Here is a 21879-nt window from a genome sequence, read left to right on the forward strand (position 1 = left end):
CATGGTCACTCTATCCCCGTGGTCACCTATTAACCAAGTCTTGGTGATTAATTAGATTAGGGGAATCTGTTTTAGTGCTGTGGCGGAACAAATAGCCATATAGTTCAGCTCTCCTGGACAACAGGTGACCACTCCTCCGTCTCATCCAGACTCTCCTGTAGCTACAGGGATTGAAAAAGTTCTGTTTAACAGTAGCGTGTACTGCCTCCCCTCATGGCCATCGCTCTGTCTCTGCCTCCCCCTCCCTGTGTTTCTGTCTCAGTGAGGTGATGTATTACCCACTCACTCCCGCTCTTCTTCCCTGTCACTTTTCTGTCATTCATCTTTATCCATACCTATACATTTTTCCCTCTCTTCCACTACCTTGACCCACTCTTTTTTTACCTGCAACTGTCTATCACCCTCTCCTTCTTGCATCCCTCCTACAACCATCCCTCCACTATCTTCTCTCCCCCCTTCCCTCTGTCTCCAGGTGTAGCAGCCAGCTCCTTCTTTACCTCCGGGAAGTACGCCATCGACCCGGAGTTTAGGGGGGCGGAGTTTGAACGCATCACTCAGAACCTGGACGTCCACTTCTGGAAGGCCTTCTGGAACATCACAGAGACTGAGGTTCTATCTGTGAGTCACTGACCACTCTGGACGGACCTTGTAACGGGTCGCTGGTAGAATACTCTCCCCTTGCGCTGTGATGTACAGCTTAGTGGTAGATTACTCTTCCCTTGTATGTGTTTGTCTCAGCCAACAGGACAAACGCTATCTTGACTCTCTTTCATGCCTCTCATAGTTATGTAGTTGCAGAGCTTGTAATACTGTCACTGTGTTTAGATTTTACTGGATGCTTTCCTGCCATGAGGAGATGCTCTCAGCTTTGTCTTTTGTCAAGTTTATTGACCTACATATGACCGGAAGATCAAAACAATATGATATGGTGAATTATGAATGTTTATCTGATTTGCCCTCTGCCTTCACTCTTTCTTTCTTGTCCCTCCTAAAGGAAAAGACTGAAACATTGCGGTGTATCTGTGACGGATGACAAAGTAATCTTCTTCCTCCTTGCCTTCCACTCTTCCCTTCAGAGTCTAGCCAGTATGACGTCCACCCAGGTGAAGGTGAACCGTGCCCTCTCGGTGCCCCCTGTTCCCTTTGACCTCCCGCTGGTGGCCGATCCGCACCTCACTGTCACCATAGAGGCCCCGTCGGCCCACACCGGCCCTGGCCCCGTGCAGATGAGGCTGATCTCCTACGAGCTGAGGGAGGGACAGGTAACTTGTTCATATTTGCATTTTGAAGTGACTCAAATCCTATTTTTTGAATATCCGATTCAAATTGTACTTTTCCTGCAGTCTGAACAGGCAAAAAGTACATGGGATCGATATTTCAAACCACCTTTATATGTGATGAAAAAGGAGGACCAAGGCAGTTTTTATATAATACATTTAAATGCCTTTATTTTAATGGCGCGTTCAATGGAAACAAAGATTAAAAACTAGTAAGCAATACTATACACAAAAAAAATGGAAATACTGTAGATATGTTATCAAAATGCAAATCAAGGCTAGAAGCATAATCCAAAACGTTTTGCAATGTAAACAAGTTTGTATTGGACAAATGCAGGTAGGTCCCGCTTGGTTCTTTGGCACCTAGTGAATAGAACCCTGGTCTCATACTGGTTACATTCCAGTCTCAGCTGATTCTACATCAAAGTTCACTGTTAGCCTTTCAAATCTCAGACACGCAGAACCTTTAACTGGTAGATCAAAATGTGCTGCTGTCGCTGTACTACCTTTGACAGCAGCAGTCTGACAGTGTGTATTTCTCATATTAATTTGCTTTAAGCTGTTGAGAAGCCTCTTCCTGCGTGAAATGCTCAAACATCAAGAGATTCTGTTAGTTTGCGTTTCCTTTGTCTGAGAGCAGCTGTTGTAAACAAAAGTGTCTTCTCTGCTCATCCGTGGCTCTTAATCCCTTTAAATCCTCACACACACACTCACACTCCCATTTATTTATTTGGGGAGGTATTGAACAGCAGAGCTGAGCATCTGTAGTCTGGCATTAAACCAGACATGATAGCAGCCAACACGTTCAACTCACTCATTGATCCTGCTCAGTCAAAGAGCTGTTGTCTTATGTGGAGAACACAAGCGAAAGCCTCTGCTGTTCCCTGCTAATGTTAATGAATGGGAATGAGGATGGTGTGTTTGTGGTGGAGCTGGAAGGACAGTCGGGAGCAGAGAAAAAACCACACAGCTAATCCTGACTGAAGGGATTGTTCAACAGAGCTGTAAAGCAAACGGACAAATCAACATCTGTAGCAATTGAAGTGAAAACAGAAATGTTCTACCTTTGATTATGATAGTGATTATTTGGCTGTCTCTGTCTCCCTCCCTCTGTAGGACAGTGAGGCGTTGCTGTCCCTGTCTCGTTCTGAGGGGGGTCCTATCTCCCTGTCTCTGGGAATGAAGACCAAGCAGAGCCCCCCTTCTCGCTGGCTCCTGGTTCACTACCACGGAGGAGGCTTTGTGGCCCAGACCTCCAAGTCTCACGAGGTAACAACACATTCTGTTCTCTCTCGTTTGTTCGTTGGGGAGGAATTGACATCATGTTTCACCTTTAACCTAACTAGTGTCTCTATGGTGGGAACCCATGGTGTGGCCTGGTTCTCTCCACAGCCTATCTGTGTTCAAGACATCAATGTCTTTTTAAATATATTATTATAGGTAACTGGAATCAAACCATTCTAATAAACAGTTTGGGAGTTGCGTTGTTAGAGGGGTACTTGGTGGTCTTGAGGATATGATTGTGTTTTCACTCCATGGCTTCCCTGTAGTGAGCCGTTCCTGCTAAAGACTGTTTAATTCATCCTGTAGGGTTGATGGACACAGACTTCGTTTGTGTCACTCTATTATCTAGTGATTGGTGCAGGCCAACACCCCTTACCCCCTCTTCCACTCCTGTCTCTTTCCTCCCTCATTCCATCTCCTCTCTCTCCTTCTCCCCCCCTCCCCCTGTCCTCTTGAAGTGGTCAGCTCAGAGCTCAGCCTCTGACAGATGAGACAGGGGGCTGTATTATATAACCAGCAGGCTACTTTAAACCACTGAGATGCGTCACCATGAAACCAGAGTGGACTGGCAGTCCCTTGATCTCCAATAGCCTTGCAACCAGAGGCTATAGGAAGTGATCTGAGGAGGAACAAGCCTGTCATGTTGAATTAGCCTGGAATTCTGCATGAAGTTATTATGGCTTTATATTACATAGGCCCTAATATGGAAGATGTCTATCTGTGTGTGATCTCTAGGCTCTCTCCTCTAAACCTGTCCTCTACGTGTTCCTCCTTTCTGATCATTATTCCCTTTGTTCTCTACTCTCCTTTGTCCTAATGACCTCTTCTGTCATTTTTGTAATCCACCCCTGCTCTTTGCTTTCTTTTCTCTCTCCTCCCTCCTGCACTGTACCCACTCTGTTCTTCCCCCTGGCCAGTGGGGAGATGGATAGAGTCTGTGAGGGAAGGAGTCTGTGGTGTCTCCATTCTTCACTTTTCCCCCTCCTGCCACCTTCACTCCTCCTCCTGGAGTGTTCAGGGAGATGGATAGTGTCTGAGGGCTGAAGCTCTCCCTCTCACAGAGGGAGCTGTGTAGTGTGAGGGCAGAAGTTTGTGGTGTCCCTCTCAGTACCCCATTGATCCAGACCCCCAGTAATGGATGGGCCACAACTTAATCACTCAAGTGTGTGTGTGTCAGAGGTGCTAGCCCAGAAGCAGATTAACCACAGTGCCTGTCTCTGCAGAGGAGTGGAACTACTACACCCTGTAACCCCGGCAGTAGGGGATGATCTGCAAGGTTATGGATAGGTGTGCCCCCCCCCCGTGGGCATACTTTCCACACACACTTCTCATCAGGACAGTTTAGACGCAGCCTGTTCTGTGAGCGTTCATCTCTCTATGGGGGCCGCTGGCAAACCTTGTGATTGTCAGATCTGGCCAGCGGCGCTGACGGGTGTCAAAACGCATCATGTACTGACAATGGCGATCGTTCAAATTGACACGCAGGCGCACACACGCCACACCACACCACACATGTCAGCGGTGCCAGACTGGGATCCATTATGACAGCGTGGCTTTAAGAGTGCAGGGCAGATTCCCAGGGATGGTGTTGAGGTGGTGTCTGGCAGTGTGATGTGGTCACATCCAGTCATGGGCCACTGAGGTGAGGCGTATTGTTTAGAGAGGCGGAGCTGTCACTACTGACACTGTCACTGATGTTTAGAGAGAAGAGGAGAGGTGTTCGAGGGACAGGAGAGAAAGTTCTGTAGAGGGCAGACTAATATTGTCAGATGAGATTTATTTTCAGATGTACACTCTCTGACTTAGCTAAGCACTTGATGACTGTACAAGGGTATAATAATAAAAGCAAATATTCTAAGGACGTTTGATCTGAAAAGTATGTTTATCACTTAGCTACCATGACATCAAATTGCATAGCAACAACAGGTTAACACCACCCCTGTGTAGTAGAGGTCGACCGATTAGGATTTTTCAACACCGATACCGATTATTGGTGGACAAAAAAAATCCGATGCCGATTCTTTTATTTATTTAATTTTTTAATTTAATTTATTTGTAATAATGACAATTACAACAATACTGAATGAACACTTATTTGAACCTAATATAATACATCAATCAAATCAATTTAGCCTCAAATAAATAATGAAACATGTTCAATTTGGTTTAAATAATGCAAAAACAGTGTTGGAGAAGAAAGTAAAAGTGCAATATGTGCCATGTAAGAAAGCTAACGTTTAAGTTCCTTGCTCAGAAAATGAGAACATATGAAAGCTGTTGGTTCCTTTTAACATGAGTCTTCAATATTCCCAGGTAAGAAGTTTTAGGTTGTAGTTATTTTAGGACTATTTCTTTCAATACGATTTGTATTTCATATACCTTTGACTATTGGATGTTCTTATAGGCACTTTAGTATTGCCAGTGTAACAGTATAGCTTCCGTCCCTACCTCCTACCTGGGCTCATCGACAACAGCCACCCTCGAAGCAGCGTTACCCATGCAGAGCAAGGGGAACAACTACTCCAAGTCTCAGAGCGAGTGACATTTGAAAAGCTATTAGCGCGCACCCAGCTAACTAGCTAGCCATTTCACATCGGTTACAGCCTAATCTCGTCAGTTGATAGGCTTGATGTCATAAACAGCTCAATGCTTGAAGCACAGCGACGAGCTCCTGGCAAAACCCACGAAAGTGCTGTTTGAATGAATGCTTACGAGCCTGCTGGTGCCTACCATCGCTCAGTCAGACTGCTCTATCAAATCATAGACTTAATTATAACATAATAAAACACAGAAATACGAGCCTTAAGTCATTAATATGGTCGAATCCGGAAACTATCATCTCGAAAACAAAACGTTTATTCTTTCAGTGAAATACGGAACCGTTCCGTATTTTATTTAACTTTTACTTGGTACTCATCCCGGATCCGGGAGCACCCCCCACAGTAAAAAAGCTGACTAGCATAGCCTAGCATAGCGTCACAAGTAAATACTAGCATCTAAATATCATTAAATCACAAGTCCAAGACATCAGATGAAAGATACAGATCTTGTGAATCCAGCCATTTCTGATTTTTAAAATGTTTTACAGGGAAGACACTATGTAAATCTATTAGCTAACCACGTTAGCAAAATACACTTTTTTTACTCCACCAGTTTTACTCCATCAGTAGCTATCACTAATTCGACTAAATAAAGATATATATAGCCACTAACCAAGAAACAACTTCATAAGATGACAGTCTGATAACATATTTATGGTATAGCATATGTTTTTTTTGAAAAATGTGCATATTTCAGGTATAAATCACAGTTCTACATTGCAGCTGCAATCTGAAATAGCGTTGGAAGCAGCCGGAATAATTACAGAGACCGACGTCAATTACCAAAATACTCATCCTAAAACATTTCTGAAAAATACACAGCCTACAGCAATTGAAAGACACAGATCTTGTGAATCCAGACAATATTTCAGATTTTCTAAGTGTTTTACAGCGAAAACACAATATATCGTTATATTAGCATACCACATGAGCTAACATCACCCCCGCATTGAATCAAGGCAAAAGGGGCGATAACGTTATCGCCACCAAAATATATTAATTTTTTCACTAACCTTCTCAGAATTCTTCAGATGACAGTCCTGTAACATCATATTACACAATGCATATAGAGTTTGTTCGAAAATGTGCATATTTAGCATCACAAATCGTGGTTATGCAATGTAATCTGTCAAAACATGGCATGCATTCTGGCCGGCGCCTTCTTGGAAAGGCACCTATGTTTACGATTATTTATCGATTAGATTGACTAAAAAAATACAGGTTGGACAGCTAATGAAAGATGCATTGGTTATTAATGCAACCGCTGATTTAGATTTTTAAAATTTACGTTACTAGACATACATTGTGAGTTACAGCCAGACTAGTGCCGCAAAAAATGGCCGACAACTGCGTTTACATTTTTCCACATAAATACGGAATAAAATCATAAATAACTCTTACTTTTGGACGAGCTTCCATCAGTATCGTGGGCAATGTGTCCTTTGTCCAAAAGAATCGTTGCTTTGTTGTAAAACGACCTCTTCAACTTCGGAACTAGCAGCTAACGATAGCTACACGGCACACACATGTCCAAATCCTCAAACGCAATACTAAGGAAATTCCGAAAAATAGCAATATACTCGCATAAACTGATATAAATCGGTTTCAAATATCTTCGTTATGATGTTTCTAACACCTATATCAAATGAAATCATAGACGGATATATCTTTGATCAATAACGAGAGCTTTTGAGCATGCCATTCCGATGTCCTCCCTTGCGTCCTGGCGAGCGTCCAAAAGAAGGGACATCTCACTCCATTGCGTTTTATAAACTCTGAGAAACACGTAGACGCCATTCCACTTCTCATTGGTTACTGACATCCAGGGGAAGGCGGGTGCAGTTCATTTCGATCCATAGGGCATACACAGAGCTTAAAACTGATCTGATTCTCTTAAAACTGATTCTCTTCCGGCGCCGAAAAAGAGATGGCCGCCTCGCTTCGCGTTCCTTGGAAAATATGCAGTATTTTGTTTTTTTATGTGTTATTTCTTACATCGGTACCCCAGGTAATCTTAGGTTTCATTACATACAGTCGGGAGGAACTACTGAATATACGATTAACGTCAACTCATCATCGTTCCTACCAGGAATATGACTTTCCCGAAACGGATCCAGTGTTTTGCCTTCCACCCAATACAATGGATCTGATCCCAGCCGGCGACCCTGTGCGACGCCGTAAAAGGGGCAAACGAGGCGGTCTCCTGGTCAGGCTTCGGAGACGGGCACATCGCGCTCCACTCCCTAGCATACTACTCGCCAATGTCCAGTCTCTTGACAATAAGGTTGATGAAATCCGAGCACGGGTAGCATTCCAGAGAGACATCAGGGATTGCAACGTGCTCTGCTTCACGGAAACATGGCTAACTCAAGAGACGCTAACGGAGTCGGTGCAGCCAGCTGGTTTCTTCATGCATCGCGCCGACAGAAACAAACATCTTTCTGGTAAGAAGAGGGGCGGGGGGGTATGCCTTATGATTAACGAGACGTGGTGTGATCATCATAACAACACACAGGAACTCAAGTCATTCTGTTCACCTGATCTAGAACTCCTCACAATCAAATGTCGACCGCATTATCTACCAAGGGAATTCTCTTCAATCATAATCACAGCCGTATATATTCCCCCCCAAGCAGACACATCGATGGCCCTGAACGAACTTTATCTGACTCTTTGTAAACTGGAAACCACACACCCTGAGGCTGCATTCATCGTAGCTGGGGATTTTAACAAGGCTAATCTAAAAACAAAACTCCCTAAATTCTATCAGCATATCGATTGTGCTACCAGGGCTGGAAAAACCCTAGATCATTGTTATACTAATTTCCGCGACGCATATAAGGCCCTCCCCCGCCCCCCTTTCGGAAAAGCTGACCACGACTCCATTTTGTTGATTCCAGCCTACAAACAGAAACTAAAACAACAAGCTCCCGCGCTCAGGTCTGTTCAACGCTGGTCCGACCAATCTGAATCCACGCTTCAAGACTGCTTCGATCACGCGGATTGGAATATGTTCCGCATTGCGTCCAACAACAATATTGACGAATATGCTGATTCGGTGAGCGAGTTCATTAGGAAGTGCATTGACGATGTCGTACCCACAGCAACGATTAAAACATTCCCAAACCAGAAACCGTGGATTGACGGCAGCATTCGCGTGAAACTGAAAGCGCGAACCACTGCTTTTAACCAGGGCAAGGTGACCGGAAGCATGACCGAATACAAACAGTGTAGCTATTCTCTCCGCAAGGCAATCAAACAGGCTAAGTCCCAGTACAGAGACAAAATCGAGTCGCAATTCAACAGCTCAGACACAAGAGGTATGTGGCAGGGTCTACAGTCAATCACGGATTACAAAAAGAAAACCAGCCCCGTCGCGGACCAGGATGTCTTGCTCCCAGACAGGCTAAACAACTTTTTTGCCCGCTTTGAGGACAATACAGTGCCACTGACACGGCCCCCTACCAAAACCTGCGGGCTCTCCTTCACTGCAGCCGAGGTGAGTAAAACATTTAAACGTGTTAACCCTCGCAAGGCTGCAGGCCCAGACGGCATTCCCAGCCGCGTCCTCAGAGCATGCGCAGACCAGCTGGCTGGTGTGTTTACGGACATATTCAATCAATCCTTATCCCAGTCTGCTGTTCCCACATGCTTCAAGAGGGCCACCATTGTTCCTGTTCCCAAGAAAGCTAAGTTAACTGAGCTAAACGACTACCGCCCCGTAGCACTCACTTCCGTCATCATGAAGTGCTTTGAGAGACTAGTCAAGGACCATATCACCTCCACCCTACCGGACACCCTAGACCCACTCCAATTTGCTTACTGACCCAATAGGTCCACAGACGACGCAATCGCAACCACACTGCACACTGCCCTAACCCATCTGGACAAGAGGAATACCCATGTGAGAATGCTGTTCATCGATTACAGCTCAGCATTTAACACCATAGTACCCTCCAAACTCGTCATCAAGCTCGAGACCCTGGGTCTCGACCCCGCCCTGTGCAACTGGGTCCTGGACTTCCTGACGGGCCGCCCCCAGGTGGTGAGGGTAGGTAACAACATCTCCACCCCGCTGATCCTCAACACTGGGGCCCCACAAGGGTGCGTTCTGAGCCCTCTCCTGTACTCCCTGTTCACCCACGACTGCGTGGCCATGCACGCCTCCAACTCAATCATCAAGTTTGCGGATGACACTACAGTGGTAGGCTTGATTACCAACAACGACGAGACGGCCTACAGGGAGGAGGTGAGGGCCCTCGGAGTGTGGTGTCAGGAAAATAACCTCACACTCAACGTCAACAAAACAAAGGAGATGATTGTGGACTTCAGGAAACAGCAGAGGGAGCACCCCCCTATCCACATCGACGGGTCAGTAGTGGAGAAGGTGGAAAGTTTTAAGTTCCTCGGTGTACACATCACGGACAAACTGAATTGGTCCACCCACACAGACAGCGTTGTGAAGAAGGCGCAGCAGCGCCTCTTCAACCTCAGGAGGCTGAAGAAATTCGGCTTGTCACCAAAAGCACTCACAAACTTCCACAGATGCACAATCGAGAGCATCCTGTCGGGCTGTATCACCGCCTGGTACGGCAACTGCTCCGCCCACAACCGTAAGGCTCTCCAGAGGGTAGTGAGGTCTGCAGAACGCATCACCGGGGGCAAACTACCTGCCCTCCAGGACACCTACACCACCCGATGTCACAGGAAGGCCATAAAGATCATCAAGGACAACAACCACCCAAGCCACTGCCTGTTCACCCCGCTATCATCCAGAAGGCGAGGTCAGTACAGGTGCATCAAAGCAGGGACCGAGAGACTGAAAAACAGCTTCTATCTCAAGGCCATCAGACTGTTAAACAGCCACCACTAACATTTAGCGGCCGCTGCCAACATACTGACTCAACTCCAGCCACTTTAAAAATGGGAATTGATGGAAATTATGTAAAAATGTACCACTAGCCACTTTAAACAATGCCACTTAATATAATGTTTACATACCCTACATTACCCATCTCATATGTATATACTGTACTCTATATCATCTACTGCATCTTGCCATCTTTATGTAATACATGTACCACTAGCCACTTTAAACTATGCCACTTTATGTTTACATACCCTACAGTACTCATCTCATATGTATATACCGTACTCTATACCATCTACTGCATCTTGCCATGCCGTTCTGTACCACCACTCATTCATATATCTTTATGTACATATTCTTTATCCCTTTACACTTGTGTGTGTGTATAAGGTAGTAGTTGTGGAATTGTTAGGTTAGATTACTTGTTGGTTATTACTGCATTGTCGGAACTAGAAGCACAAGCATTTCGCTACACTCGCATTAACATCTGCTAACCATGTGTATGTGACTAATAAGATTTGATTTGATTTGATCCGAGATCAGAGACTATTTTTCAGAGCTTCGCATGTCCTGTCATGATTTTCGCTGTAGAAAGAGTTCTGGTTCACCCACAGACATAATTCAAACGGTTTTAGAAACTAGAGATTGTTTTCTATCCAATAGTAATAATAATATGCATATTGTACGAGCAAGAATTGAGTACGAGGCAGTTTAATTTGGAAATGTAAAAAAAAAAATAATGCTAACAGCTCCCCCTATTGACAAAAGGTTAACGGGTGGCATCCATAAGTCTAAATATTCCTGTTACATTGCACAACCTTCAATGTTATGTCATAATTACGTAAAATTCTGGCAAATTAGTTAGCAAAGAGCCAGGCGGCCCAAACTGTTGCATATACCCTGACTCTGCGTGCAATGAACGCAAGAGAAGTGACACAATTTCACCAGGTTAATATTGCCTGCTAACCTGGATTTCTTTTAGCTAAATATGCAGGTTAAAAAATATATACTTCTGTGTATTGATTTTAAGAAAGGCATTGATGTTTATGCTTAGATACAGTCGTGCAACGATTGTTAAATCATCCCCCGTTTGGTGAAGTTGGCTGTCTTTGTTAGGAAGAAAGTCTTCACACAGTTTGCAATGAGCTAGGCGGCCCAAACTGCTGCATATACCCTGACTATGTTGCAAGAGAAGTGACACCATTTTTCCTAGTTAAAAGAAATTCATGTTAGCAGGCAATATTAACTAAATATGCAGGTTTAAAAAAGATATACTTGTGTATTGATTTTAAGAAAGGCATTGATGTTTATGGTTAGGTACACGTTGGAGCAACGACAGTCGTTTTTCGCGAACTCCAGCGCATCGATTATATGCAACGCAGGACATTCTAGATAAACTAGTAATATCATCAACCATGTGTAGTTAACTAGTGATTATGATTGTTTTTTATAAGATTAGTTTAATGCTAGCTAGAAACTTACCTTGGCTTCTTACTGCATTCGCGTAACAGGCTCCTCGTGGAGTGCAATGTAATCAGGTGGTTAGAGCGTTGGACTAGTTAACCTTAAGGTTGCAAGATCGAATCCCCGAGCTGACAAGGTAAAAATCTGTCGTTCTGCCCCTGAACAAGGCAGTTAACCCACCATTTCTAGGCCGTCATTGAAAATAAGAATGTGTTCTTAACTGATTTGCCTAGTTAAATAAAGGTTTAAAAAAAAAAAAAAAAAATCTGCTTGTTATGAAAACTTGAAAACGGCCCTAATTAATCGGCCATTCTGATTAATCGGTCGACCTCTACTGTGTAGTGAGAGCAAGGTTGTCATGTTGCATTTGTGAGCACAGTGCACATACCTGGTATTTTCATAACAGAATTACCACTGGAGTTCGGCAGTGTACGTTTGGGGTTGGGTTGGTAGTTCACCATTACAAAACCTGCAAGGTGGGAATATGATACCAGGACCTCTTCTCCTATCCTTCTCAACACCACCTCCTGTAAAGCTAGCTAGGGAGCACTAAGAAGCATTCAGAACTGCGAACAGCACTCTGCCTGCCCTGGTAGGGGGTTGCACCATCTACAGTAAACTCACTCCTTTCACCTCCATTCACCCCCTTTCTCTCTTCTCCAGCCGTACCTGAAGAGCTGGTCTCAGGACCTGGGTGTGCCCATCCTGTCTGTGGACTACTCTCTGGCCCCTGAAGCCCCCTTCCCCAGGGCCCTGGAGGACTGCTTTTACGCCTACTGCTGGGCCATCAAGAACCACCAGCTGCTGGGTAGGACAACACACCACTACCACTTTATCTAACCCTACTGCTGGGTAGGATAACACACTACTACCACTTTATCTTAGAATAGAATGATCTTTAATATCCCAGAGTGGAAAATGTCTTTGACAACATTTTGATGCTGTGTATATGTAAATAGACACGCCTGTTTTTTCGGGTGGGCTTTATTCGCAATGATCTCAATATTTACCATGGATACTTCCTGGTACTTAATAGATTATTATGACAGAAAGCTAAAGACTGGTTAGCGTGGAACTCACTCAACTGAAGGTCATAGTCTCAACTTATGTCTCAAATATAAAACATTGTGGGGACAAGATTAAACATGGCCCCATATAGACACAGGCATAGAGAGTGGGACTTGGAAATGTTATACAGACTCTCGCTTTTCTCCTTTCTCTCCCTCTTTCTGTTTCTCTCTCTCTCTCTTGCCTCAATCTACTGACTCTGACTCTCCTCTCTCTCAGGTTGGACGGGGGAGAATGTGTGTCTGGCCGGTGACAGTGCCGGTGGTAACCTGTGTATTACAACATCGATGCGCGCTGCGTCTCATGGTGTGCGAATGCCTGATGGCATTGTAGCTGCCTACCCTGCCATCCTGCTCACCGCCTACGCCTCGCCCTCCCGCCTGCTCACCCTCTTCGACCCCCTACTGCCCCTCAGTGTGCTCTCCAGGTGTCTCAGTGCCTACGCAGGTACGACTGTGTGAGAGGGAGCAGAGATGGTGTACTGCCCCTGAGTGTAGTGCGTGGTGTTTGTGCATGCCAATCAATGCTGGTGAGTGATGGGTACCGCATTTCCCCTCTCCCCATCCTCTACCTCAGGTGAGGAGCCCCAGGCAGAGAAGCAGGTGGAGAAGGTGAGCACTCTGAGCATGGTGAGGAGAGACACGGCCCTGCTGCTCAGAGACTTCAAACAGGGAGCTTCCAACTGGATCCACTCCCTACTGGACCCCAACAGAGCCGCTGCCACGGCACCAACGGGTAGGTACACCAGTGTGTGTGTTGGAGGGGTCTGGGGTGTGTGTCTCTGTATGTACTTGTGTTCACGCATCTTTGTGTCTGACTGAGGTGAAATAATATTTTCCTATTACCGGAAGGGCCATGTATGTACGATTTCTTTTTTTTATTGAAATTGATATACATAGTTAACATCTAATTAACCAACCAATCACCCACGGCCACCACTCTGTTACGTCACACCCTCATCCATACATATCAATTCACTGCTTAGTCTCAGGCCACAGGAGGCTCTCACCACTAATTGTGTTGAAACCCTGCAGTAAGCAGACTATTCCAGGCGTCACCATGTTACCTGACACCCAGCAGCTGTGGACCAGACTAATGACTGTGTCATTGAGGGGTGTACATTATTAAAGGCCATGATGGGGAGTTCATTATTAATAGAAGAGCTCAGTGAGTACAGCTTTGAGAACAGACAAGCCATGACACTGCTTACAGCTGTGTTGTGACGGGGAGATCATATCATAATGACACTATTATTGCTTAAAGCTAGAATCCGCAGTTGAAACGATAACAAAGCGGCCACCCCGCCTCTGTTTTGGTAAAAAGCTGAGGGATGGGCCTGGAGAAATGTAACCACTCAAATTCAAACTGTAGACTGCTATGGATGGAAGGAACCCATGTAATAAAAATTGTAGTTTTAACCATGTTTTAAAGCTTTACAGTGTTAGTTTACATTTATATCGTTTACAAACATTGGGGTGTAATAAGATAGTGGGGTTCTGATGGGGTGTGACAGTTGAACTAAGCTCACAAGCCATTTTTAAGTTATATTCTTCAATCAATGGTGTATATCAATAATTAGTCCAAAAATGAATGTAGTATCTAACGATTCTAGCTTTTATTATCCATCTCCCGATAACCACACGTCCCTCACTCCCGCCTCTTCTCACCGTTCTCCAATCATATGTCATCATTGATGTTTCCCTGTTCCATAATGGCCTCAGTCTTTGTCTCTCACTCTGCCAATGACTTTCTCTTTTCTCTCCAGACACGTCTTCGTCAGTGAGGAAGAGTGTGTCTGAGGCATCCATCAGCTCGCCCCACTCGGACCCCCCCGAGCCCCCTGAGCATCCCTCAGACTTCTCCCTGAGGAGAGAGTCTCTGAAGAGCCTGGCATGCCACGCCAACAATGCCATCGCCACCCCCGCTGCTGCCCCCACCACACCTGCCCACAATGCAATGGTGTTCCCCGAACCCACAGTATGATTCTCCCTGCGTTTCCCTTAACAGATGTAGGATCAGATTATCCTAACCCTGACCAGTTGGGGGGAGGGTTAAACTGACTTCAGATCAGTGTGGCAGCTTCATCCTTACTTCTTTTACAACAACTTCAGACACACTTGTCACTGAAGTGTTGGTGTTTGTCTTAACTAAGCCTCTCTGAATCATTTATGCAAATAGATGGTGACCAAGCTGCTTGTCTTGTTCCCTCCTCCACAGATTTAACTGGCGCAGGCAGGCAGAACTGTGTGTCTGAGTGTAACCTAGTGTGTCAGTATGGGGATAATCTCTGTGTTTCTATAAAGCCAGTCTGAATTAATGCCTCTGTCTACAGGGGGAATATGAAGAACTGTCACATGACGTCACAGTGAAACATGTCAATGTTTGTTCCTGTGATTTGAAATGTAAAAAATATACTTGAGGCTTGTAGATTCTTAGAAAAAGTGTCTGGTCCCAACGGAAAGACGCATCAGTATGATCCAGTATCATCAGGTTTCCACAGTCCTGGTCTTAGACTAGTGTTAACTTATGTATTGCCATGGTAATCTATTTTCCTGTACCCCTCCAGCCTGACAACGTGAGCTTCTTCCTCTCCAAAGAGGTGGTGTCCATGTCGGATGCTCTGTCTTCTGTAGCCATAGCGCCCCCTGAGGGGGAGGAGGGCGTGGTGCTGGAGCACCCTCGGGAGTTCCCCCTGGGCTTCGAACCGTTGCGCTCTGAGCGGCTGGCTGAGATGAAGCTGGCCACCTCGCCTGTCGTCAGGAACCCCTACATGTCTCCTCTACTGGCCCCCGACAGCATGCTGAGAGGACTGCCCCCCATACACCTTGTGGTGAGAGGGAGGAAGGTGGTGGGAGGGAAATGGAGTTGAGGACTGGCTTGTCCCAATCCTTTTTGGGTCTTGTCCACCAATTATTATTTTTTACTTGATCCTATAATATCCTCTTTGACTCTGTTTATCGCTCCTTCTCCCCCTAGGCCTGTGCGTTAGACCCCATGCTAGATGACTCTGTGATGTTTGCCAAGCGCCTGAGGAACGTAGATCAGCCAGTCACCCTGTGTGTGGTGGACGACCTTCCCCACGGCTTTCTCAGCCTATCACAGCTCTCCAGGGAGACGAGGGAAGCGGCTAACGTCTGCGTCAACAGAATCAGGGACGTCTTTGACCAGAAGGACTCGCCCCAGGAGCCGCGCATGCACCGCAAGCTGGAAAGGACCAATCGCCGTGCTTCCTCTGTCGCCACGGGTGACCCAGAGAAACTCTTTGCAGCACCCATTCAGGAGGAGGAGCTGCTGGTTGCCAGGGGAGGGACTCTAGTTCCAGATGGGGAGGGGCTAGTTGGCGTGGCTGCACAGAACAACAATGTCGTGGGATAAAGGCATAATCAGGGGTTTGCTGGATGAAGGGTACTGTTAGTCAATGGATTTAAAAGAGAGGGAGAAAGGGGGGGGGGGGGGGGGATTTGGGCCATATGAAGCCTGGGAGAAGAGAATAGAGCGAAGGAAAAACAGCAGGAGTATATGCAGAAGGAGTTGGTAGCGTGCCCATTTTTGGGGAGACAGAATGAAGCACCCATGGCTAGAGAGAAGGACAGCAAGTACTAAATGCAACCTCTTCAGCTTTCAAACTCTCAATTGCTGTTTAGCACCATGCACAGCGACATGTTGACCACACACACACACACACACACACACACACACTAAACCACTTTGCCTTTTGGGCTGCTGCATTGTGCTCGGTGTAGAACTGTGAGTTTGGAGCCTGTACATTATAAAACAGCACAGAGCGTTGTGGTGAATGGTCGATCCATCTCCCTATAGAAGACTATTCCAGTCCCTAATCAGATAGTGGTAGATGTGCAATGAGCTCCTACATAGTGCCATCACAACTTAATGGCCACTTGTCTTTTAGGGAGCCACTCTAAATCAAGCTTAATAACTGTAGAACTCTGAGGTCTGTTAAACTAGTTGGTTGTGAATACTGCCGCTGTTCGGTCACTTACTCTGCTGATTAGCCCATCAATAGGACGCTGCAGTGCTAAAAACAACAAACTTAGAAACTGGAAGGATTTCGTAGTACCTTGAAATTCCACAGAAATTGTTATCCATAATTGATCTTATTATGCCACTAGTATTCCTTGTTATTTGTATTTATTGTGTGTTTATACTCGTATTGTATTTTTTTTTTACCGTGGATTATAGTTATACCTGTTTGTTCAAGGCTTTTAAGAGCATATTGTGAGGTGGATGCTAAGTTAATTTCCTAGCTTTGTAGTGCCATATTCTATGGCTGCTCATTCCTAGTTGTTCAAAGTAGCCAAATGTTAACCTCTATCACTCTCACTGTAGTGACTAGTGGTCAGTTAGCCGTTACCCACCCAACCAGTCACCTCATAGTGAGATGTGGCTGAGGGTTGATATTATGAGGCCTCTATATATACACTGCTCAAAAAAATAAAGGGAACACATAAACAACACAATGTAACTCCAAGTCAATCACACTTCTGTGAAATCAAACTGTCCACTTATGAAGCAACACTGATTGACAATAAATTTCACATGCTGTTGTGCAAATGGAATAGACAAAAGGTGGAAATTATAGGCAATTAGCAAGACACCCCCAATAAAGGAGTGGTTCTGCAGGTGGTTACCACAGACCACTTCTCAGTTCCTATGCTTCCTGGCTGATGTTTTGGTCACTTGAATGCTGGCGGTGCTTTCACTCTAGTTGTAGCATGAGACGGAGTCTACAACCCACACAAGTGGCTCAGGTAGTGCAGCTCATCCAGGATGGCACATCAATGCGAGCTGTGGCAAGAAGGTTTGCTGTGTCTGTCAGCGTAGTGTCCAGAGCATGGAGGCGCTACCAGGAGACAGGCCAGTACATCAGGAGACGTGGAGGAGGCCGTAGGAGGGCAACAACCCAGCAGCAGGACCGCTACCTCCGCCTTTGTGCAAGGAGGAGCAGGAGGAGCACTGCCAGAGCCCTGCAAAATGACCTCCAGCAGGCCACAAATGTGCATGTGTCTGCTCAAACGGTCAGAAACAGACTCCATGAGGGTGGTATGAGGGCCCGACGTCCACGGGTGGGGGTTGTGCTTACAGCCCAACACCGTGCAGGACGTTTGGCATTTGCCAGAGAACACCAAGATTGGCAAATTCGCCACTGGCGCCCTGTGCTCTTCACAGATGAAAGCAGGTTCACACGCACATGTGACAGACGTGACAGAGTCTGGAGACGCCGTGGAGAACGTTCTGCTGCCTGCAACATCCTCCAGCATGACCGGTTTGGCGCTGGGTCAGTCATGGTGTGGGGTGGCATTTCTTTGGGGGGCCGCACAGCCCTCCATGTGCTCGCCAGAGGTAGCCTGACTGCCATTAGGTACCGAGATGAGATCCTCAGACCCCTTGTGAGACCATATGCTGGTGCGGTTGGCCCTGGGTTCCTCCTAATGCAAGACAATGCTAGACCTCATGTGGCTGGTGTGTGTCAGCAGTTCCTGCAAGAGGAAGGCATTGATGCAATGGACTGGCCCGCCCGTTCCCCAGACCTGAATCCAATTGAGCACATCTGGGACATCATGTCTCGCTCCATTTGAGTGTGACTCCAAATCTAGACCGCCATGGGTTGATAAATTTGATTTCCATTGATAATTTTTGTGTGATTTTGTTGTCAGCACATTCAACTATGTAAAGAAAAAAGTATTTAATAAGAATATTTCATTCATTCAGATCTAGGATGTGTTATTTTAGTGTTCCCTTTATTTTTTGGAGCAGTGTATAATCTCTATATGCTGGTCTTTTATACTGATATATTATAACTAGCCAATCATAAATAGCTAATGCAATATTATAGCTGCATTTTAATTGATCAGTGCAATCAACAGGTTTCAGTGGAGCCATGATGATATTGTGTTGGATTTCAGTCACTGTTGTGGGGGCAAAGCATCAAGTCAAGTCATTTTTGATTTGATAATTTTTATTGACGCCAAGTATTACGTCTTATGATTTTAAGTCTCTTGTGCTCAGCCTTTGTTGCCATCTAAAATAATCACTTAGCTTAGCTGTCTAGCTTGTTGAGAATGAATGATTCACATTGTCGTCGTCCCTCCCCCCAGAAGAGCAGGGTTTATCCAGCACAAGGGCATTATCTAGTATTATGATTCTCTGTCCTGTTTGCTGCCAATGCTTATTGCAGTGTTTTGAGGCAGGCTGATAGAAATTAAAAGAGCTGTTAAGTGATTCCCTTGAATACCTTCGCGGTTATCTAGTTTTTAGAAGTCTTGTGTTTAATGGTTGCTGGTTATGATCATTTCACACTTTTTCTTTTAAGTTAAGTGTAAATGTGTGTTTTGTGTTTAGTGTCTGGTAAGTGGATTCTGTATGTGTCTATCAATGACTCTAACATTGCACGTATTTGTCAGGGCTTGTGTGGGTGGAATATCTACCATCTTTGAAACATGATTGTGTGTTTCTAATTTCAGCAGTAAAGCAGCACGTGGGTGTATGGGGCCATGAGTTGCAACCCAAGCCCCTGAATCTCATGGGTGTTGTACAGTACACTATTGTTTAGCCAAGCAGGACTTCTGAGATCCCATTTAACACTATGCATTCTGTCAGCCATCCTTGCTATGATGCATTACAAGGTCCTTGATGAATACAGTTCTCATTGTGCGCTAGCAACATGACTGATCGTGCATATTGAGATTTAGTAGCCTGGTGTCTCCATTGCCAGAGTAGATATCATAACCACACACACACCCGACCAGCACCACTCCAGGCCCTATGGGATACCCTGAATGGCTCCTATGTACTACTAGCGCCCCCAATGAGCAAGGCTAGTACAGCCCTCTGACCTATCTATGGAAATGTGTAATGGTGGGATAGAACCGCTTGGTGGTTTATGCCCAAATACTTTTTTGGGGGTTGTGGCTTTAGACCAGGTCCTGGTCAGAAACATTGCTCTTGTTTTCTTGGTGGGTCACAATAAATAATTGTGTATATGGGTCACAGTGCAACAACTTTGGGAACCACTGCAATAAGCTGGTCTTTTAATGGCTACCAATCCTTCACCTGATCTGAGAGGAGGGCAACGCACAGGAGAAATCCATGACATGGTGCTAGCCCATCAGTTGGTCTCGTTAGGTTACCACCATCTTGTTTTCACCTTCCTAGTCCTATTGGTTTTCAGGAAAGGGAAGGAGCCATTTGAGAGCAGTGGAACATGGTCTCCTTCCATATGTGGGCCAACCACTGTTTCTATGCCTCTAGAGGATTGATGCATCATGTATTTGTGTGCGTGTTGCTGCGTTCAAAACAACTTGGATCTTGGAAAAAGTGTCAAATCATGACGTCAGGGATCTTCAGGTCGCAAAGTCGGCGTTCTAGAAAGAGGCCCAAGATTCCGAGTTGGATGAAGGTTCAGTCGGAGATCGCTTTTTTTCCCCTCGAGTTCCCAGTTTTGAATGCTCGGAAGTCAGAGAATTTCCGAGTTCCTAGTTGTTTTGGGCAGTATGCACCTCTTTTGGGTCTTGAAATGCAAAATGGCTGAAGTAGTGTGGCGTAATATAATGTGGCTTTGTGTGTTTTGATTGTACATCATACCCCAACCATTTCCCTCATGTATAGGCTATTTACACTGGATTCAACATCTCTTAGCCCGGGATATCTTTAGCTCTAGGCTAACATGAAACATGCAGTGTGAAAAGCCTATTAGTCAACATATTATTTAAAAGCTGTTTAGGTCAAGTACCCGGTCAAATGTTACCCTACACACAGCTATGTAGTAACACACCAGCATCCTTTAGTAGATTTTATCTCCTGTCTTTGGTTAGCCATGTCTGTTTTTCGATCTAAAATTTGGTCTTGGTTGAAATGCTTTCGATCAACCCTGAGGCTAGTTATGCAAGGCTATTTTCCATTTACATTTGGTCATTTAGCAGACGGCATACCACTTAGTTTGTGTAGATTCCACAATGCTCTAGGTAATCTGGTCACTTGAGAATCATTTCCTTGAATAGAAATGACCTCGACTGCCTGCTTCGCATAATGTGCTCTTCTTTATAGGAAATGTTTTTCTTTATTATTTTGTCCCACTTAGACCAGGGGTTCTCAGTGGGTTCTGTAGAGGTACTGCCGGGCATCCGCAGCCAGACAAAAATTTCACCAATTATACATTTTTCAACTCAGCTATATCCCCCCCTAATTTTTTGTTGTTGTACATAATGCACTTTAAGCTTTAGACTGCAGTTTTCGCTCTGCCTCATGGCAATGTGTCAATTGCAGGATATTACCTTTTAAAACAGAAATTTGCATGAGAACTGCAACATTTTCACTCCGATGCCAACAGACGGGCCTTTTTTATAAGTGTTATTTCCCCAGGCCCGTGACTTGGTTCATTCAGCCATAAACTGCAGAAGTCATAACTCCTTGTAGACTATTTTTTATCACACTCGAGTTATGACTGAGGGGGATCCTGATGAATTTGCTATCACAAAAGGGGTCCCCTCCCCAGACCCAAAACGTTTGCGAACCCCTGACTTAGACAATGCCACCTGTGTGATAAAGTGCATGTTAGATTAAGGCTTGAAACAGAACCAAAGATTGTGTCTAGTTTTATATGAAACTTGCTATCATTGACATTAGTAACAGACATCTTGGCCTGGGTTGATGTCCGTGCGTCCTGGTAGCTGTGTCATTGAGATCTACATGGTAGTTCTCTGTTTGCACTTTATGGAACAAGATACTGTGGTTAATATAGAGCTATTTAAGAGAACTATATTTTATTAAAACCTACACAAAGCCATAGACTGGAAGAAAATGTTTTGAAGTAGATTTTTATTTTACAACACCACAAGTGCAACCATGTGAATAAAAAAGATGAATCTATATTACAAAAATAAAATGCATTTCCTGTATAGATATTTCTTATTTTCACTAGTTATTCCATTTATCAATTTTTGACTCCTGTAATGTCTCTTTACAGGATTGGTTGAATGTTTCACATATGCATCGAGTATTTTGTCTCTTGTAACCCTTATTTTCCCTCTGTTCATTTTTTTGGAATAAATATATTCTCCCAAACGTGTTACATCTGTATTTATTTCGAAGCTGAAATACGGAATTGGGGCAACAGACATTTTGTGACCTATGGGTAAATCCATTACCTGTCAATCAAATCTTAAACATGATTACAAGGCTGTTTCAACAAGCTTATTCTGTTTATCAATCTGACTGACAGTCAGGTCTATAAATATTTGTACATTGACCAAGTTATTATAATTTTGGCTCTGTACGCCACCACACTGGATTTATTTGA

At 44.8% G+C, this 21879-nt stretch overlaps 1 protein-coding gene across 2 annotated transcripts in view; it reads left to right on the top strand.

Annotated features, from left to right (window-relative positions):
- The window catches only part of LOC139573420 (hormone-sensitive lipase-like), a 55552-nt gene extending 33904 nt beyond the window's left edge, over positions 1-21648 (top strand). For both annotated transcript variants that reach the window (XM_071396838.1, XM_071396839.1), the window contains exons 5-13: positions 473-618; positions 1077-1262; positions 2394-2546; positions 12159-12303; positions 12783-13010; positions 13140-13298; positions 14329-14540; positions 15130-15393; positions 15540-21648. In XM_071396838.1, the coding sequence (XP_071252939.1) occupies positions 473-618; positions 1077-1262; positions 2394-2546; positions 12159-12303; positions 12783-13010; positions 13140-13298; positions 14329-14540; positions 15130-15393; positions 15540-15938 (1892 nt within the window). In that variant the 3' untranslated portion in view covers positions 15939-21648. The remainder of the gene's footprint in view (positions 1-472; positions 619-1076; positions 1263-2393; positions 2547-12158; positions 12304-12782; positions 13011-13139; positions 13299-14328; positions 14541-15129; positions 15394-15539) is intronic.
- The last annotated feature ends 231 nt before the right edge of the window (positions 21649-21879 follow it).

Source organism: Salvelinus alpinus, chromosome 4 (genome assembly GCF_045679555.1).
Source record: "Salvelinus alpinus chromosome 4, SLU_Salpinus.1, whole genome shotgun sequence".
Lineage (NCBI taxonomy): Eukaryota > Metazoa > Chordata > Actinopteri > Salmoniformes > Salmonidae > Salvelinus > Salvelinus alpinus.